Source organism: Euprymna scolopes, chromosome 29 (assembly GCF_053919585.1).
Source record: "Euprymna scolopes isolate OS-2025 chromosome 29, ASM5391958v1, whole genome shotgun sequence".
In the NCBI taxonomy this organism is placed as follows: Eukaryota; Metazoa; Mollusca; class Cephalopoda; order Sepiida; family Sepiolidae; genus Euprymna; species Euprymna scolopes.
Window position 1 is genome coordinate 77,889,617 of NC_136510.1, and position 19,348 is coordinate 77,908,964.

The 19,348-nt window shown below is 33.8% G+C and overlaps 2 protein-coding genes across 18 annotated transcripts in view; one reads left to right on the plus strand and one right to left on the minus strand.

Moving 5' to 3' along the window:
* The window catches only part of LOC145252734 (uncharacterized), a 676,168-nt gene that overhangs the window by 403,204 nt on the left and 253,616 nt on the right, over positions 1–19,348 (plus strand). For 4 of the 8 annotated variants that reach the window (XR_013863659.1, XR_013863660.1, XR_013863658.1 and 1 more), the window contains one exon: positions 9,834–9,946. Coding sequence is in view for 2 of the 8 variants with exons in the window: in XM_080112601.1 (XP_079968727.1) it covers positions 9,842–9,946 (105 nt within the window). In the remaining 6 variants the exon portion in view is untranslated. Of the gene's footprint in view, positions 9,949–19,348 lie in introns of those variants that run through there. The other 4 variants (XR_013863661.1, XR_013863657.1, XM_080112599.1 and 1 more) reach the window with 2 other exon arrangements.
* LOC145252731 (NADPH:adrenodoxin oxidoreductase, mitochondrial-like) overlaps positions 11,667–19,348 on the minus strand; it is a 314,252-nt gene continuing 306,570 nt past the window's right edge. For all 10 annotated transcript variants that reach the window (XM_080112591.1, XM_080112589.1, XM_080112587.1 and 7 more), the window contains 4 exons: positions 18,388–18,453; positions 15,909–16,017; positions 14,017–14,184; positions 11,667–11,882 (listed from right to left, as the gene is read on the minus strand). In XM_080112591.1, the coding sequence (XP_079968717.1) occupies positions 11,743–11,882; positions 14,017–14,184; positions 15,909–16,017; positions 18,388–18,453 (483 nt within the window). In that variant the 3' untranslated portion in view covers positions 11,667–11,742. The remainder of the gene's footprint in view (positions 11,883–14,016; positions 14,185–15,908; positions 16,018–18,387; positions 18,454–19,348) is intronic.

The following is a 19,348-nucleotide window of genomic DNA, read 5'->3' on the forward strand; positions in this document are numbered from 1 at the left end:
TTGACGCTCATGTTGCAGTCCAGGTTTCTGAAAGCAGTGAGCATGTTGACAAGTTCTGCGTAGTTTCTGGTTTTATTGTTGCAAAGGAAGTTCTTCACTAGCAAAACAAATGCCTTCCAGTTGCATTTCATTCATTAAGTTTTCTTTTTTAATTTCTTTTTTTTTTTTTTGAGCTCTGGATCTCTGAGCTGCTAGATTTAAGGACCATCAAAGATGCCAGCTTTCAATTTCTCCATGGTCAATCCTGGAAAAGCCTGGCACAAGTAAGTGAAGCAATCACCATCCTTGTCCAGAGTCTTGGTGAATTGCTTAAGCCGAACTTGATGTGCAACATTGGGAAGAGTATTTTGTCTTTGTCCACCAGAATGTTGTTGATGATTTTCCTTCCTTTGCAAAGCACTAATTCTTCGTGCACAGACCTGTCCTTGTTCGCTGAGCACCAATTTTTGAAAGATTTTGAGGCTTTATGACGTCAAACTGATCCCTTTTTGACATAGTCACCCAGAATTATCGGACCTGAATATTTCTTGTCATTAAAATAATTATTTTCAATCAAAACAATTATTCGACATGCCAATTTCTAAAGTGCTCCACACACGTGTACATGTAGATGAAAAACGTCAAAAACAACATAGGGCCATAACTCAAAAACTTGGCCTGATTGAGCAAAGCCAATATGCGATTTGTCCTAAATCAGCTGAAAAAATGCAAACAAATTTGTTGTTGATCAGTGAAATTACTAAATAATTTCTACATTATATTGGCTCTGGAATTATTTGGGCACTTATGCATCATAGCTACCCAATCCCCTGGCAACACATGTCAAACACTTCAAAATGGCAACATTCGAGGATAAGCACAATATTCTATTTAATAACATTGAAAATAATTGATAATTTTCCATAATTTTTAGTGTCAGTTTCAATTTTTTGGGCAATTTACTTGGTAGCCCAAAAAATTAAAACTGACTAAAAAGTTCGAAAAGTAATGCTTCCTTATTTTCTTTTTTTTTTTAAACGTTTTGCTGCCATTTCATTTTTTTGTTGGGGGGAGGGGCTATCTATAAATATAAAAGCGAAAATGTATGTATGTGTGTTCGCTTTTTCTGTATGTCTACAAAAGGCTTCTTTCGGAGAAGCGGTCGCTCACTTCACAACTTTTTAAAACTTTTTATATCACATATAAATCGTAATATCTCACAGTTAACACCGAAGCTCGCCTGTCTATTTAATTTGCTCGATTTCGGGAAGATAAATATTCAACATTTGTCGCTCGCCGCATGTGGGTTAGTCTTTTTCCTATAACATCTTGGGGGGAAAAAAAAGCGTTCAGCAGTAAATGAAATACTATCCCACAGTCAAACTTGACCTCATTAACTCATTAAAACGGGCACCTGCCAAATCCAAGTAATTAAATAAATTCAAACGTGTTTCTGTTAGCATCTTGCAGTGGGGCAATGGTTAACGTCACACGTTCCTTTTCTTTTTTTTTCCACACTTTAATTTACAACTTTGCCTCAACGGTTCGGGTTCGATCCTCATACTTACTTTTTTTTTTTTTACCCCCCCCCCCCTCCAAACACCCAGGCAACGCCGGGCACCCCTCACTAGTTATACATAGAGGCCATTATTTTAAGCAAATCTATTTTTAGATTATTTAATTTAGATAAGTTTGATTACAAAACATGTTTGTATCTGCTGAAGACATGACGGCATGAAACAGACATTGAACTGATTATGGTGATAACACACATACAATATCTGATCAGATTGTTTTTTTCACTCCCGTTCACCCCTAACAAGGCATATTACCACTTGGACATAAGGGGCTACTATTTGGGACTATGTCTAGGAAAGATAATGAAGATGTTGGTTTACAGTACATTTAAACTTCTACATATCAGTACAGTCAATAATTTTCCCCACTCCCTATCTGTGCCTAAATCAAAACATAGATACCATGAACAAAGCTTCTTTCTTAGAACTGCACGCCTATGGAACTCTGTTCCGCTTGCCTGTTTCCCTCCCGACTTCAACCTGGATGTCTTCAAGTCCAACACAAACAAATTCCTGATGAACCGCCCCCCCCCCAAGTAATGACACCTTACCAATTCTCCAATACTATTGCAACACTATCCCTTTGATTACTGTACACACAATAACCCTTATCCCTGAGTGGCCATTGGGCCTTGATAAGTGGTGAACTCCATGTAAAAAAAAAAAAAAACAGTCAAAGAAGCAAGTAACAGGAAGAGAATTCCAAAGTCTAACTGTTTGATGGGAGAAACTATTAGAGTAGAAATCTTTCTGGCATTTAGAGACCTCAATAGTGAAGGGGTGTGATTTTGTTGTTAAGCGAGTTTGTTGGACATGTACATCGAGGGGGCACAAGGGCAATGATTTCATCAGAGCACATTCCATTAAAATACTTCTAGGTAGTTTAGTTCTGTTCTGATACTACACTTTGCTTTTTCTGTCCTCGGTCAATGGAGGAGAAATCTTTCTGGACTGAGACAATTTTAATTTTTGTTTCTATTCAAAATGCCCCTTTTTGGGAGCTGGATTTTCCCCACATTAAAAACTGACTTTGGGGAGGTAAGTAAATAGGAACATGCGCAAGGATACAACTGGCGATGGGACAGAGGTTGGAGCTTAGTTGACAAAGGAGGACCTATTAGATTGAAGAATCTTTTTGGGGGGCCCTATCCAAATGGGAGAGACTAGTGGTAGATGTATCAGCCCATAATTAATTTTATTATTAAGAATAATTTTATAAAGTCAAACAACAGTTAATTGATTTTTCTCAGATTATAATTTTTTTATTAAATAGAATTCTGAATCTATTACGTTTTTTCTTTTTTAAATAAATTCATTAGTTTTGAAATTTTAGGTACATCGATGCTTTACGAACTGTGCTAAGCTTTTCAATTTTAATTCAATTTATAATCTATCTTTTGTTCATTAAATTGTTACCTGAAGGTACAGAATAGTTAACAAAGATCCCTGTTTTGATATTAAGATGGGTTTCTAAATGTTATTTCAGCATAGTCCGTAAATTGTAAAAGTACCAAATTTTGCAAATCAGATGCATTACACTATTTGATCAGAGAGTTAATATATGAGGGGGCGTTCGAAAAGTAATGCCTCCATTTTTTAATCCGCTTAAATGAATCAGAAGGGATTACAAATGGCATTGCTATAATGACTGAACTTATGCATTTATGAACTGAAAGTTTCATTTCTCTGTTGCAGATGTTGTGAAACTCTAAGAAAGTAACCCCTGTCATGGACGTGCATCAGAAGCAGAGATGTGTCATTGAATTCCTGACAAAAGTGCATTGAGAATGATGGTGACTATGTAGAAAAAAAATTCTGGAGCACAAAAGGTCACTTGTTTTAATGGTATCACAACCATCTTTGTAGTTCTTCAACATTTTTAGTTAAAAAAAATAGGAGGCCTTACTTTTGGAATGACTCATACAATATATGAACTTTGTTTTTTTTATAAAATATCTTTAGTCTTTTTTATGAACTTTATCATAAAGAAAAAAGGCTTAGTGATTGTTAGTTTTTTTAAATTTTCTTTGTTTAAAACAAAAACAAAAAAAATGGAGAGCTATTGTAACCTATCCTCGTCCGAGTCACTATTCTGATCGACAATGATCGGATGTGACACTTTCCAATGCGCAGTAGGACCCATTGGTTGCGCTGGTCAGTTTTTCATTCGTGGCCGGTACTTGTAAAGTTCTTTTGTGTCAGGGTCGATATGCCGTTGTTTCGCTGATCGGTTACCCGCTAAGGAAAAAGAAATAGTAATTTACAATTCACCGTCCGGTAGGAAAACACTCAATGCACAGAAGAAAACAAACTCAGCTCTTCTAGTCTACTGATTAATTTTCAAACAAAAAGATATATATATACATACATATATATATATATATATATATATATATATATATGTGAATTGTACACACACACACACATATATATATATATATATATATGTGTGTGTACAATTCACAATTATAGAGTTCATATAGTCGACAATTGGTCTTTAGGCCTTTCCCTTTCTTTCTTTCTTGGTAGTGCAGCTTAGTAATACAGGGCATCGTGGAGAGAAGGGGTAAGCGATCACTCTCAACTTCTATGGTGAAATCGACTCTCGGATTAACTCTCAGACTCCAAAACTCAACTCAGACCGACTTTTTCCGGCTCTGCACATGATTATGTAGTGTGGGGTGGGGTAACGTGGGGTGTTCCCCCCAACCAATTAACATCAACAGCGTCACTTCCGCCTTATCTAGATTGGATTCCTTTTCAAATTCCCATGTAATCGCACCTAGAAAGGTTGTGAGCTCTTTACCAGGCACTTGGGGGTCACACTCGTGATCCCTAGGTCAGATGACTGTCCCCGAGGTGTAAACATTCATTCTCCAATATACGAATTTGCATTATTTTGCACTGGTTCACCACATATGTTTTCGCTCAACCTTTAAAGTGACATTGCTGTTGACAGATAACCAAAAATGATTAAAACACAATCATTTATTATTTTGCTATTTTCTCTCAGCGGGGATTTTTGCTGTCGCCCAGGCACACTATATTTAATAAAGAGTTACAGATGCCCGTTTTTATAATGAATTTTAAGTTTTTACTTCCTCCATTGGGGAGCTCAACCACCCTTTGGGTCTGTCACGTCACACTATCTAGTGGTTTATGAATTGTAGCATAATAGTCTGCTAGTACAAACGAATTACTATTTTCTCTTTTAACCTGAAAACAATAGAGTAACATGCTGTGAGCGAAAAGTAAAGGTGATGTTGAAGATGTCTACATGTCAATGGTGATCAAATCTGATTTCAGTGCTTTCACACTGGTGGTAAACCAAAAAGAAATATTCTGGACTAGCAGGACGTGTGCAAATTCCACAGGGGACTAATTCATATGTAATATATTGATGTTGGCATTCTGTAGATGTTCAGTGTAAATGGAGACGCTCTGATATTATTGTACCTATTTACAATGCCTCCCCACGGGACAGAGTTAGACACCAGGGTCGTTTTTTAACGTGGAGAAAAGGTACAAAAATAAAAATTGTCTCAGTCGTGAAGGATTTCTCCTCCACTGAAAGAGAACGAGAAATGGAAGTGCCACATCTGAAGAACAGATACTACACTTTGATCTTGATATATAATTTATTTCGTTAAAATGAAAATTACAATCAAAATAATTCAATGTAAAATTAAAATAAATTAAAAGTAAAATTCAAATTTAGAAAACAAATTTAGGCACAAGGCCCTATAAGATTTGGGAGGGAGAGTGTTGCAAGGTCTTTGTTACTAACGTGAAAATGGAGTCTTTGGCGACTTTACTCTTGACTGGCAACATTTACCACTATACTTCATTCACTCTGTGGACTCTAAACTTTTGATCTTGGCCAAAAGGCCAATGTAGCTAAAACTGCAAAAGTATTTATCTAAGCCAGCACGAACACCCGGCAAAGCCCGGTCGTAAAGTAAGCTTAAATATGATATTTTAATTCTTGCAGATTTCATATATATTATTCTAGAGTTAATGTTCAATCGATTTTAATATATTATAAAGTTGCGATTTCAAAAATAAAAAAATATATCCATATGACATTAGCTTGAATCAAAACCGAAATAAAAGCTTACAAAAAAAAATATACATATATATATAACTTGAGTTCCTTCAGCTATAATTGAAACCAAAACTTATGAAGAATTCTTGATAAAATTATTTATAAAAAAAATATATGATTGAAGCGCAATTAGCTATAATCGAAACTGAAACTAAAACTTAGGAAGAATTCTTGGTAAAATTATTTATGACAAGAAATGGAAGTACATAACAATTAAATAACCAGGATGTAAGCATGGCACATAAAATAACACGCACTATTAATATATAGATTATTTTCACTCATTAACCAAAATTACAGTAAAAAAAACTTTTAAAACAATCTAGGGTATATTAAGCAGTAGTTAACAAAAGAAGAGGTAAAAAAACAAAAACAAAGGTTATCAAAGGTAGGATGATTTACTCTTCTACCTACCTGGAAACGTTTTTTGTGTTTTAACTTATTTTAAAACGTTATTTTTAATTTGATACAGTGTCAACTCATAGAATGAGAAAAATATGTGGTTGACATTAAACGATTATGTGGAGTCTCAAAAAGCTCAAAAATCAAAAGTTACACAAAAATATTCATTATAAAAATATACAGTTCAGTTGAATATTACATTTTCATGTGATTAATGACAGTTATTGGCTGGGATTTTATTTGATTTTTGAGTGATTATCAAGATTCCATGTGATTGTTCAATGTCAACCATGTTTTTTTTTTTTCATTTTAACTTAAAAAAAGTTGCGTATTAAACTAAAAAACACTTTAAAGTAAATTAAACCAAAAAGACGCTCCAAATGAAAAGAAGAGTAAATTATCTTGCCTTTGGTAACATTTATTTCTGTATATTTGTTTTGTTTTGTTGTTATTGTTGTTAACTAAGTTAAACATGCTTAAATTTTAATTAAAGAAAACAAAGCAAGCTTTTAGCTCTTTTTTTTTTTTTTTCTGATTAAATTTATAAATGTATTTGATATTCATTTACATGTCTACTTGCTTGACTTGTGTCCCGGCATTGCCTGGCAAAGCGGATTAATTCAAGAAATTTTATGCTCCAACCATGAACTATTTAATTGTTTGGTGTTGTTTGTTTGTCCAGAGTTTAAATGTCTATGTAAAACAACAATCAACAAATTTAAAAAAAAAAAAAAGGGGGGGGAGGGGCTGTGTGTGTTTTGATTAAGTCTTTGTATTTTAATGTACAATGTAAATGCATTTCCTTAATGGGAACTAATTTAGAATGTCAAGCACTATAAAACGTAATTGTGAGGAAATGATTTTATTACTGTTGGCCATGTCTAGAGAGGGGCAAGTGATATGAGAAAAGTAACAGTACATTCATTCAATTTGTGTGAATTTAAAAATGAAAATTTTATTTCGACCAGGTGTGTAACAGATGGAAGGAAATTGCTTGACTGTGTGATATTTAAAATATTAAGATATTTAAGAACATGCCAAAATGTGATTTAATAACAAGATAAAAATAAAGTCTTCTGATTATTGAAGATGAGAACCTTTCTCCATCTAAAATAGTTACTACTTATTTTCTTAGTTGATTACATGTGAATGCCCTGAAAAGAAATTATTTTAGAAATTACTTCTACTACTACTACTACTACTAGTCATAATAATCATCAGCTTAGAAAAAATATTATTACCACTAATAATAAATAGGTGATATTGAAGTGGCTAGCTGTAAAAATGGCTCCGAGCCACAATCTGCCTTTAACTATCTCAAACTGGAAACTATCCCCAACTGTTGTAAATTTACTGTCTGCAAACTGTCCCTAACTGTTATAAACTGTCACAAAATTGACTGCCATCCTTAAAACTGTCTGTAAACTATCTTTAAATATATTCACCTCTATATACGGTCCTTTGTCCTAGTAACTGCCACACCTTGATTAACAATTCTATTTCAGCTGCTTTTTGCACCTCTTGGTGAACAACTTCCTTTCCATTGTCTTTCTACTATACTTATTTCCTATAAGTTTGTTCTGCTGATAAACTTCTTTTCTTTCTTTTTTTTTAAATCTTTTTCACTTCCTAACACTTTTTTGAGGAATGGGGAGCATCAAAAGTATATCACAATACAACCACAGACTGTGAAATCATATATCCCAAGTTTTAATGCTGTAGACATGGGCAATGTTGCATGTTTATAAATGCATACTACAGGTGACAAGTCAGTGATCAAAAAAAAAAAAAGAACAACTGAGTCGGGATTTGACCACCCAAAATTTGATCTTTCCACTTGGAAAAGTTATTACTTGTTTAAATGGGATTTCATGCTAAGAAATCAAATCACTTGAAAAAATTTAGAAAAATTAATTTCCATTTGAACTGCTTAGGCAGTTTTTATGTCCAGTGATAAAACAACTTATCACTTTCAAGTAGGACGTGTGGTCTACCCCAAATGATACCAAATACTATATAGCAGAGGAGTTAAAGTGGATTCCTGTGGAGACAGATGGGGCTTTGGCTGATGGATTGTTTGTATTTGGTTAGAATATGAGTTTCTTTTGATTTGCAGAACTGTTGTTGTATTTAGGAAACAAGTATCATTCTAATTTCTCAAAAAACACATTGCTACAGCAGTGAAAGAAACCAGGTGATTGACACTGCTACTAGTGTCGACAATTGCGTAATGTAAAATATATGCCGGGATTTAATTTTTTGTTATCAGCTCAGTGGAAAAATTTTTGCCGGTTTATATTAGGTTGGTGCAAAAATAATGTCGTTTTTTTTAAATCATATATATATATATATACATACACACACGTCAAACAACATTATTTTTGTGCAAAAATAATGTCGTTTTTTTAAATCATATATATATATATATATATATATATATATATATATATATATACACACACACACGTCAAACAACATTATTTTTGCACCAACCTAATAGAATGTGCATTGTAAACCATTATAATTTATTTTATGCAAATTGTTATTACTTAAACATACCAACATGATTAATTTATCAATATTTTTTTTATTACAGATTACCCATGTTAATCCAAAAATAATCTTTTGTTTAATCAACAGAAAGAGAGTAGTCTAATTTTATTTTCATATAATTAAAGTCTCATTCATATTTTTCTGCAATATTCTCACCTACGGTTATTCGAAAATAACCTTCTTTAATCAACAAAAACAGAGTCGTTTTCCATCTTGATAATGCTCGCTCCCACACAGCACTATTGACCAAAGATCTCCTTGGAGAATTTGATTGGGAAATCTTGCCTCATCCTGCATATTCTCCTGACCTAGCTCCCTTAGATTATCACTTATCTTGAGAATTACAAAACCAATTATATGGCCTTTGCTTAACATTGCGAGAAGAGATTAACCATGAGTTAAATTCATATTTCGCATCAAAACCTAAACAATTTTACAAGTGAAGAATTTATAAACGTTGACAGATGGAATCAAGTTATAGAGAGCAAAGGTCATTATTGTTAAGAATAGAGATTTTCAAAAACAACTTTTCATTTTCTAGATGAACTTTTAAATCGGAAAAAAATTTGCACCGACCTAACAATTGTTTGGACAAGAAATGCAAAAATCTTTCAAAAAAAAAAAAAAAAAGCAACAAAAAGAGAAATAGAAAAGCAAAATGATTGTTTATTCTACTTCAAAAAAATAAAATAATTTTCGCTTGTGTCATTTTTAATCTCGTGTGAAGTAAAAGAAAAGACCGAATTATCTCCCTTTCAACATGATTGTCTTTTACAAATTAGTTTCATTTCAACTTGGCCTTCAGGTCAAGATCACTGTCTGTTTTGATGCTACACTTCACATTTTCTGTCCTCAGTCAGTGGAGGAGAAATCCTTCATGACTGAGACAATTTTTATTTTTGTTCCCATCCAGAGTGCCCCTTTGTGAAAAAACAGACCTTGTGTCCAACTCTGCCCTCGTGGGGAGACAAGTAAATAGGAACAATTAAAGTTTAAATCATATTTTAGATTTTTATAAAGATTAACACTATTTTTTTAATTTTTAAATATTTTTATTACAGATAATCAAATCAAACATTTTTGTATAATAAACAAAAAAAAAACTACTAATCAAAATGGCCAACACCAATAGCATTTCAAGAATGTAATAACAAACATTAAATTATATTTATAAAAAATGAGGAGGCTAATAATAATTAATAAAATGACTCTTCCAGAAACCAATATGCAACTATCAGAAAATTTTATTGGATCCCCTGATGGCTCGACAGGCCGAGAGAAGGCTCAAGGTATTTCAACAAATAGTGACAATAGAAAGGGGTTTGCAAAGGTAAGTCAATTCACGTTGGTCTCCAGTGTAGTATGTCATTAACTTACCCTAAGCTTATTTATTTTATTTATTTTATTTATTTGTGGACTGTTATCCTCATCTTCATAGTTATTGTTTCACAATGTTTCATCCAACTATTCTTCTGGCCTTAATCAAGTGGTTAACCATGATGGGATAGGAATGCTGAATCTCTTAACTGTATATCCTCAGTAATTACTGCCTTCCATAGTTGTTGTCTCACCATGTTTTGACCAACTAATCCTCTGGCTGGCTTCGGGTAGGATTGAAACTGTTATCTTCTGGAATTGTAGAGATTCAACGCCTCTATCCACTGTGCCATGTAGTGAAACAACAACAACAATTATGAAGACGAGAATAACCGCTTGCAAATAAATAAACAAATTATTCATCTCAAAGTATTCCAATAATAAAAAAAAAATCATACATAATACAATTCGGTATGGAACTGATGATAGAAGACCAGACAAGAATGAACACTTAGATTTATAAAACTAAACAACCAACTTTGATCGCCCTTCGGGGCCTGTGGCGATTGTTTAATAAGGAAATTAAACTTGCTTTCATATTGGGAGCATTGAGATGAGTTGTAAGTAAAACCTATATATTACAGTTTCCAAAGATGAACCATGGTTTCAGTGACATGGGTAGGTCCTTACTGTTTAGAGAAAGCCCTTAGAACTCTTATAATATTATCAGTATCTTTGTTCTATGGAACACTGATGAATTAAAATGGATTCTAAAGGCCTTTTCTAAACAGTTAAGACCTACCTGTGTCATTGCAAGCATAGTCCATCTCTAGAAACTGTACTGCATAGTTTTTAAATAAGTAATTTATATTTTAACTCTCACATTCTTACAATCAAGCACTTTACAGATTTCTTTTCAGCATACCCTGACACAGTATATATATGTGTGTTTGTGTGTGTGCATGCGGATAAATAACATTTGTTTCCTTTAACAGTAAAGCACTCTGTATGGAAATATGAAAAGCAAATATTATGCAATTAACTCCCCTTACTGGAAGTGTGATGCTGTATAGAATCTTAAATAGGTATATTCCCTTCCATTTAGTAAAGTAATTTCAAGGCCTGAGGATGTAAAGTGTTGGATAAAAATCCAAAGTTACTTTGGTCTGACATTCAAATACAGTGATCAGTAGTATAACTTTATTAAGATAGAAAAATTGCTATTTTATCCATTATGTTTAATGGCATATAAATCCTTTGTTTTCCTGGTATTTAATGCTGGAAAAACATGTTTGTCTATTTTATGGTATATCAACAATTCTTCTTCTTCTTCTTCTAAATTATTTAATACCTAAACGCAATAAGTCTGATCTTGTCTGTTTTTACAACATATCAACATTTATTTTAATTTTATTATATGCCCAAATCGTTACCTAATGTAAATTACTGATTTTGAATAATTCATTGAAAACAAAATTCTTGCTACATATCACTGTGCCTGTAGTTATTTAATATCAAGATACAAATTGAAAATGATTGTAAATAAAAAAATAGTCAATAAATAACAGTGAAACAAAATAAATATCTACAATCACTCGAGAATAGGAGTTATTCCTAGAAAAAAATGTCTACAATCAACACAAATAAAACAGGTAATTTCCTATAAAAAATTGCAGTCAACACAGAAAAAAAAAAGAAAGATAACTCTTAGAAAAAAAAACATACAAGCAACATGGAAAAGGGAGATAACCCGTATAAGTCGTCTTTTATTTAATCTAATTCTCTATTCAATAATAGCTGGACTGATTATCAAGAAGTTTCTTTGGTAACAAGGTTCAACATCTCTGAAATATCAACCATTTTTTCTCGCGGCTTTCCTGCTGATTCTCCTTTCAGAATTTCGGCAGAGTCTATTTTCTTCCAATCGTCAAACGACACAGTCTGAACACCTAACAAAAAAAAAAAGAAAAAAAAAAATCTAAATCAAATATAAACAATAGATGCTATATAAGCATTAAATTTAGTGTGAATACAGCAACAGAGCTATTAACTTCTTCATCCCTCCACCCCCCAAAAAAATTAGACTGAAAGTGTTGGTTAGAAACAGTAATATTTCATATCCAATTTATAAATAGTAGCACATGTGATGGGAATATTTAGTGCTAGTGCATAAGTTCCTCCAACACAATAAAATCATAAAATAAAAAACATACTAATGATGTAGATATCCATGATAGAAAGAAAATTATCATACACTAAAAATCACGTAAATTAATGAAGTAATTCTATTTTATAAAGAAAATTATTTTTAAGTGATTAATGAGAATTCCTATACATTAAACTCTATTTCTGAAGAGCTAAGGGGAAATTAACCAATGACAGAAGTTAAGTTTTTCAATGCTTCCCATCTCCCAAAGCTTTCTAAAATCTCTCAAATTTTAATTTTTTGGAATTATCTCCCTTGTTGTCCAAACTATTTGCCAGATAACACTAAAAGATCATCGATTGTCGTTTAGCTATGAAATTTTATTTTCAAAAAATAAAACTCCTAGATCAATTAATGTGATTTTTGGTGTATGATTTCTTTTTTCTCGTGAATACATACACCATAAAGATTTTTTCTATTTTTTTTTTTTTTTTTAAGGAGAGGCACGTTATAGACTTACACCAAATATTTTTAGTTTTCTCACTCATGGCAAAAATGTCTTTACGGTTTATTGTATCAAAGGTACAACACGTGGTGAAAAAAATAAAGACAGTTGGAACAAGTTGTAAAACATATATCAGTGCTTATATAGTACTAGCAAAGGGCGCCCTGCATTGCCCGATCATAAAATACTCTTAAATATGATATTTTAATTTATGCAGATTTTGTATTTATTATTATAGAATCAATTCTATATTGATTATTCCATATTGTACCCATGTACCCAATATATAGTCGTGATTTAAAAAATAAAAAAGTATGACTTGGGTGTTACCAGCTAGAATCGAAACCGAAACTAAAATTTATAGCACTCCAGCCTAAGACGTTACTGAATCAGCCATTGTCAGTTGTCAAAAGAAGAAGATCAGTTTACATCGACTTATGCTTGCCAAGTTTTCATTTCTTTCAATCTTGATCCCTTAACAACTATTTGAACTGGGTAAAAACCCATAAACAACAGTTCAAAGAAATGCAATCATTTCAGCCACCTTGTTCTGCTCTGCGAGTTTCTGTCTCGGAGGAGATACAGTTTGAAAAAATGTAGACAGACATGGTGCCTTTTATAAATGAGATTAGTCAAAAGTGGAAATCACATTCCAAATAAAAATTCTTCCACATATGTATCACATACAGAAATAATTATCCTCACTAAAAATCAGAAAAAAATGTAGAAGTTTAATTACAAATAAAAATCTTTCAAACTCCTTGATCTAACATTCACAGGCAATATAAATTGAAACAAATATATTGAGGGCATTACCAAGGCTGCTGCAAAGAAGGTAGGCTCCCTCTATCATGCTAGAAAATTACTGACACCAAAGAGCATCCTATATCTTTACGATGCCACTATTCGCCCATGCTGGACATGGAGTATTGTTGCCACATCTGGGCTGGTGCATCTGACACTAGTTTCTAACTCTTAGACAGGGTCTAAAAAAGAGTTTCGAATCTAATAGGTCCCACACTGTCGCTCAAGCTCCAACCTCTGTCCCATCGCCGCAATCTTGCATCTCTGTGCCTGTTTTGCATGTACTTTAATGGAACGTGTTCTGATGAACTCGTAGCACTTGTGCCTTCTCAATATACATACTACCGACTAACCCAACAAGCAACAAAACCGCATAATTTACTGTTGAGATCTCCAGATGATGGAAAGCCGACTACTTTAATAGTTTCTTTCTTCGGACTGATAGGCTTTGGAATTCTGTCCCGTTTTACTGTTTCTCTGGCTGTAATATGGACAGACACCTTGCTACTCAACTCCCCACAATCTTCTGTTAGAAATGATCCCATAGCCACTTTACATCCAAGTGGCAATATGTCTTATTTGGGATGAAAAATAGTAAAAAAAAAAAAAGATGAAGATGTAAACTCACCAGCTTCTTTAAGTTTTTTGATTATGACGTCCTTGCCAGGTTTATTCACTTCCAGGCGATTATCCTTCAAGTCTTTCAGAATTAGCTTTCCTGTATCGATGCCGTCTGTCATCGTGTTCAGGATGACACCCAATGGTCCACGGCTCACCCAACCAGTGCAATACAAACCTTTAACAAAACAATAAACTATCATTAAAAACAAAATCATCCAAACTAAATAAACATACATTTAATTGATGAATTACTGCTGTTACATCTGGAGAGGTGCTACTCAGAGCATTCTTTCTTACCTTGAAAGAATACAAAATTAACTTCACAATCTAGTGGGGAATGATCTCTTCTATATCCGGCATAATCACATTGACACACCTGACACAGCATTAGATCACCAAAGTTTTAATTTCATCACTGAAGTTTGCCCGCTTTCCAGCTGACTACAATATGGCCATCCTCAAGTCCAATGTAAACAAGTTCTTGATGAATCGTTCCCCTTAAGTAATCCAATTTAACAAATTTACACTTCTAACGATCACTATATTTTCCCATAGACTACTGTACACTCGTTGACCCCTAATCCTCGAGTGGCCTCTGGGCCTTGATAAGTGGTGATTCCTATGTAAAAAAAAAAAAAAAATAAATAAAAAAAAAATAAGCAACGCTGAGCCTGATCAGTACAAGATGGGTGACCAATTTGGGAATATGAACCACTGTATGTGGCAGGATGTCGCCACCTCCTCGCAAGAGTTGCAAAAACTTAACATTGCCATCTCTCCTAATGGGGATATACATGCGACTGGGGACTGTTTGTGAATTTCATACTTTCATGAATTTCCTACTTTGGAGGAAGATGGTTAAACCCACTTATGTTTAGTGCCACAGTTTCATTTAAAAATGTTTTTTTCATTTCTTGTTTTCTATAGGCAATGCAGAGGAATTGTTATTTTTCAATGACTGTTTTTATTAATATATGGCATAATCATGTTAACATACTAGTTTCTGTTAGATCATTGAAGTTAAGCAACATTGAGCCTGGTCAGTAATAAAATGGGTGACCATTTGGGAATTCCAGGTTATGTGTGTATGTGCGCTCCGCTTATCCCGGCATTGTTTTCAATCGTCCTAGTTTTCTCCTTGCCACTGGACACAAACAGTGCCGATTCAGGAGAGGTGTGGTTGGAGATTGTGCAATCCTGGCCTCACAATTACATGTGCAGCTACCTTTACAGGGGGTATCCTTTGTCTCTTGAGACTGAACGGAGGCATCAATTGATCCTCATTTTTCATAAGAAAATGCAACTTTGAGGAATTGTAAAAAAAAAAAAGAGGATGTGACTATTTGAAAATGCAACGATATTTGCAGAGGAACTGTAATATTTATTAAACAAGTGCGATGATTTGTTTTTTTTAAATGTAACAAAGCTTATAATATTAATTAAAAAAAAATTAATTGAAGTGAAGGCAAAAAGGAACATTCAATACATTAAATAAATCAGCTGAATGTTTTGTTTAATAAAAATTACAATATCTTTTGTAAGGTTAAATATTTTGTGTCCCAAATTCTCGTATGAAAAACTGAATAAATCTTTTTGCAAAATATAATTATCTCCCTCTAACCAATGATGACAATTGCAAAAACGCCGATTTTCTTTCATTAGTTTTTTCTGTTTTTTATTTTGATGCCGGTTTGATTCGGCTTTTGATGCCAGTTTGATTCGGCTTTTTCCAATTGTTTATGCTTTACTCCATCAAAAACTGTACCAGTACCTTCTCCATAAAGCCCCGCATTTCATAACACCAACTCTTGTTATATGAGCAGAGGAATCTAAATAAACACGTATATTCATAAAACAAAAAGAAAAACAAAAGAAAAGAAAGAAAAACTCAATTATTACCAGGAACTCCTATTACTCGGCCATTTTCATTTGCTACAACTCCTTTATTGTGGTCAAACGGCAAGTCTGGATCAATTTTAACACCTTTATATCCAATGCTGGTTAGAATCTGTTTTGCAAGAAAGAAAAAAAAAATGAAAAGAAATTATCAGTCAAATCCTTTAACAACTAGAAAGAACCTCCTCAACTATCGATTACCATAACAAATGACACTACCTGAGAACCCAGCTTTCAAATTCCTCGGTCTAACATTTACAGGCAACATGAATCAGAACAAATACATTAAGGATATTGTTAAGGCTACTGCAAATAAGGTGGGCTCCCTCTATTGTGCTAGAAAATTACTCACACAAGAGAGCATCCTATATCTTTACAAGGCCACCATTCACCGATGCATGGAGTATTGTTGCAAAAACTGGGTTGGTGCATCTGCCACTAGTCTCTCACTCTTAGACAAGGTACAAAAAAGAGTCTCAAATCTAATAGGTCCCACACTATCGGCCAAGATCCAACCTCTGTCCCATCATTGCAATGTTACATCTCTGTGCTTGTTTTACAAGTATTTTAATGGAATGTACTTGGATAAGCTCATAATACTTAAGCCGTCTCAAGGTATACACTCCTGACGAATCCAAAAAGTAGCAAAATCTCACCCTTTCACCATTGACGTCTGCAGATGCTATAAAATCTTCTCCTTTTATAGTTTCTTCCCTCAGATTTTGGTATTCCCTCCCTGTTCCTTGCTTCCCTGACTGTGCAGAACTACAGAAGTTTAAATGTAATATGAACAAACATCTCACAGCTCAACTTCCCACAGTCCCCTGTTAGACATGATTCCAAATAGTCTCCCCCCTCAAGTTCAAGTGGGAATATGCCTTGTTTGGGTTTTTTCTTTTTTTATAGTTAAATCATCCTTTTATATTCCACCTGAGCAACGGCAGGACATAGGTTCTGCTAGTATTAAAATAAATTGATGTAGCATAAGTCATGGCCGTTAATCACAGATACAAATCAAAATTTATATTTCCCCGTAGGTTCAGATTGACGCACAACATCAATGTGAATTACAAATGAGAGAAATGAGACGAGAAAATTCTCGAAAATTGAGTTTTGCTAAAAAAAAAATAAATAAACAGGAGTGTTTGAATCGTAATAAAGGAGGTAATTATTTTCTGAAAACTTTCAAAATCTTAGGTCGATTTAGTAAAACTCAGTTTTTCCTAATTATCTTTGAAAACAGTTTTAGTTAATAATTAATTTTCTACTTCATGTTTTTTTGTAATTTTTGGATATGTTCATTACTGTGACATGACAATTAAGTAGATACTATTGGTTTTAGTTGAAATTCAATATTTCGATTTTTTGCATTTTGCTCTAATAACGAAGAAGCACAAATAAATCTGTTAAAGGTATGAGGTAACAGAGTTATTGCCCTTGAGAAAAAGCAGCTCATTATGACAGTTTGATATGTTCTGCATCACATACAGGGTGGAATGATAAAATTGTCGCCCTAGAAAAGACTACTTGATTCCATCTCCGTCTGATAAAAACCGTTTTTCTTTTTTTGTTGCAGACCATCTACTAGTTGACCAGTTGTGTATAAATCCCAAGAGCGATAGGAGCCTTCTATCATGTCTAAAAGTGATACAATGTTTAACGAGCGAGATCAGAGATGCACCGCTGTACAACTCATGCTCTCTACTGATCCAAGTTATGACAACAGGACCATTGCCAGCACCCTCAAAATGCATTGCTGGATTGCCACGAATAGGGTGATAATAACAAAGTTTCCGGTCACGGTTATGGTGTGTGGTTTCAAGTGACGGCCACCTCACATCTTTGAAGTTGGCTTGAAAGTCAACACCAAAGTGTACCTGGATGTGCTGAAGAGTGTGGTGATCCTCTGATGCAATCAGGTGGCCGCTGGCAGACTCTGGGTTTGGCAGCAGGACTTCGTGTTGGCTCACAAGTCCAAAGAAATCCAGGCTTGGCTTCAGAAGGAGTCCTACAACTTTGTATCCTTCTCTCACTGGCTTTCTCTCCTCTACTGACCTGAACCTGCTGCTGGACTACTTCATTTGATCATATGTTGAGAACATCACCAACATGACCTCCCACAACACAAAAGCCAGTCTGATTGCTGCCATCCGCTGGGTATTCACCAAGCTCCTGTCAGCGCTTGAGGAAAAGGCATACTCCAAGTTCTGACCCCATATTAAGGCAGTGATTGAGGTTGAAAGCAATTACATGTCAGCTCTACCACATAATCAATTTACTTGAATTGATTTTTCAGTAAAAGTTTTAAAATAAAGCTGTAGTGTTGTTTTCGTTCGTGCGACATTTTATTGTTCCACCCTGTATTTTGATCATTATGCATCCAGTGGCTTCTACATTACCATTTTGCTCTGTAAGTTGTTGAATAAATTTGTTGATGAATAATAAAGCTAATATTTCATCAACTGAAAAACAAAATACTTACCATTCCACATGATAAGTCGATTGTTTCATGAGTGGAAACAGCTTTTGGGTTATTTTTTATTGGTCCCTAAAAAAAAAGAACAATAAATACAGAAATTAAGACATTTATACGTACTAGCCATACTGACTTGGCTTTGTCCCGGATCCATTACATTTATTTTTTTTTTTTTTTGTAAATATTTCTATGTTTGATTACCATGCATTTTTTTTTTTTTTTGCTCAGTATTTCAGTGAAAAGTGAATTTGGTTTTCATTTCATAAGAACGAAGCAAGACGTATGCAAAACAAAAGAATATTTATTCCCCTTAGCCGATTTTTAAGGTGACTATTTAATAATTTCTAGATACTATAAACTGGTAGATCAGATTAAGTATTTTTAAAAATAAACTAGCAGGGACACCTGACGTGGCCTGGAATTAAATGAGAATCAATAATTAATCTACACTACCAATACTTTCATTGTGATTGAAATCAGTGAAATTGTTTAATGTTTAGTTTTAATCAAATCGATTGATTGCCTTTTCTAGTTGGGAACCTACAATAGTGCACTGAGAGGAAGCTTCACATGCCTCCCTGCAGTGACTTGGTCCATAATACATTGTAGTCTATCTTGCACTGTAGAGAACCTACTGTTGATTTTATAAAATTATATTTTCCATGTAATGGCTGAAACTAAAGTTTAAAATGCAAAAGTCAAGTATCATGGTTCAATTGTGTTCCATACAGAAACATTCAGTTCAAACGTGGTCCTGTCTTATCAAAGAACATACTGTTAATTTTATATGCTGGGCCTTTTTGCTTGTGTGGTGATAAAACATCTCAAATGTACTTGTGATGTTTTGGTTAAAATCAGAGGGTTTCTTCGTTGATCAGTTCATTTCGATTATCGATTTTTTATACTTATTGGAGGCATTCCAATACAAAACCATATCTAAGAACACTCCCAGGCGTATAAAGTATAT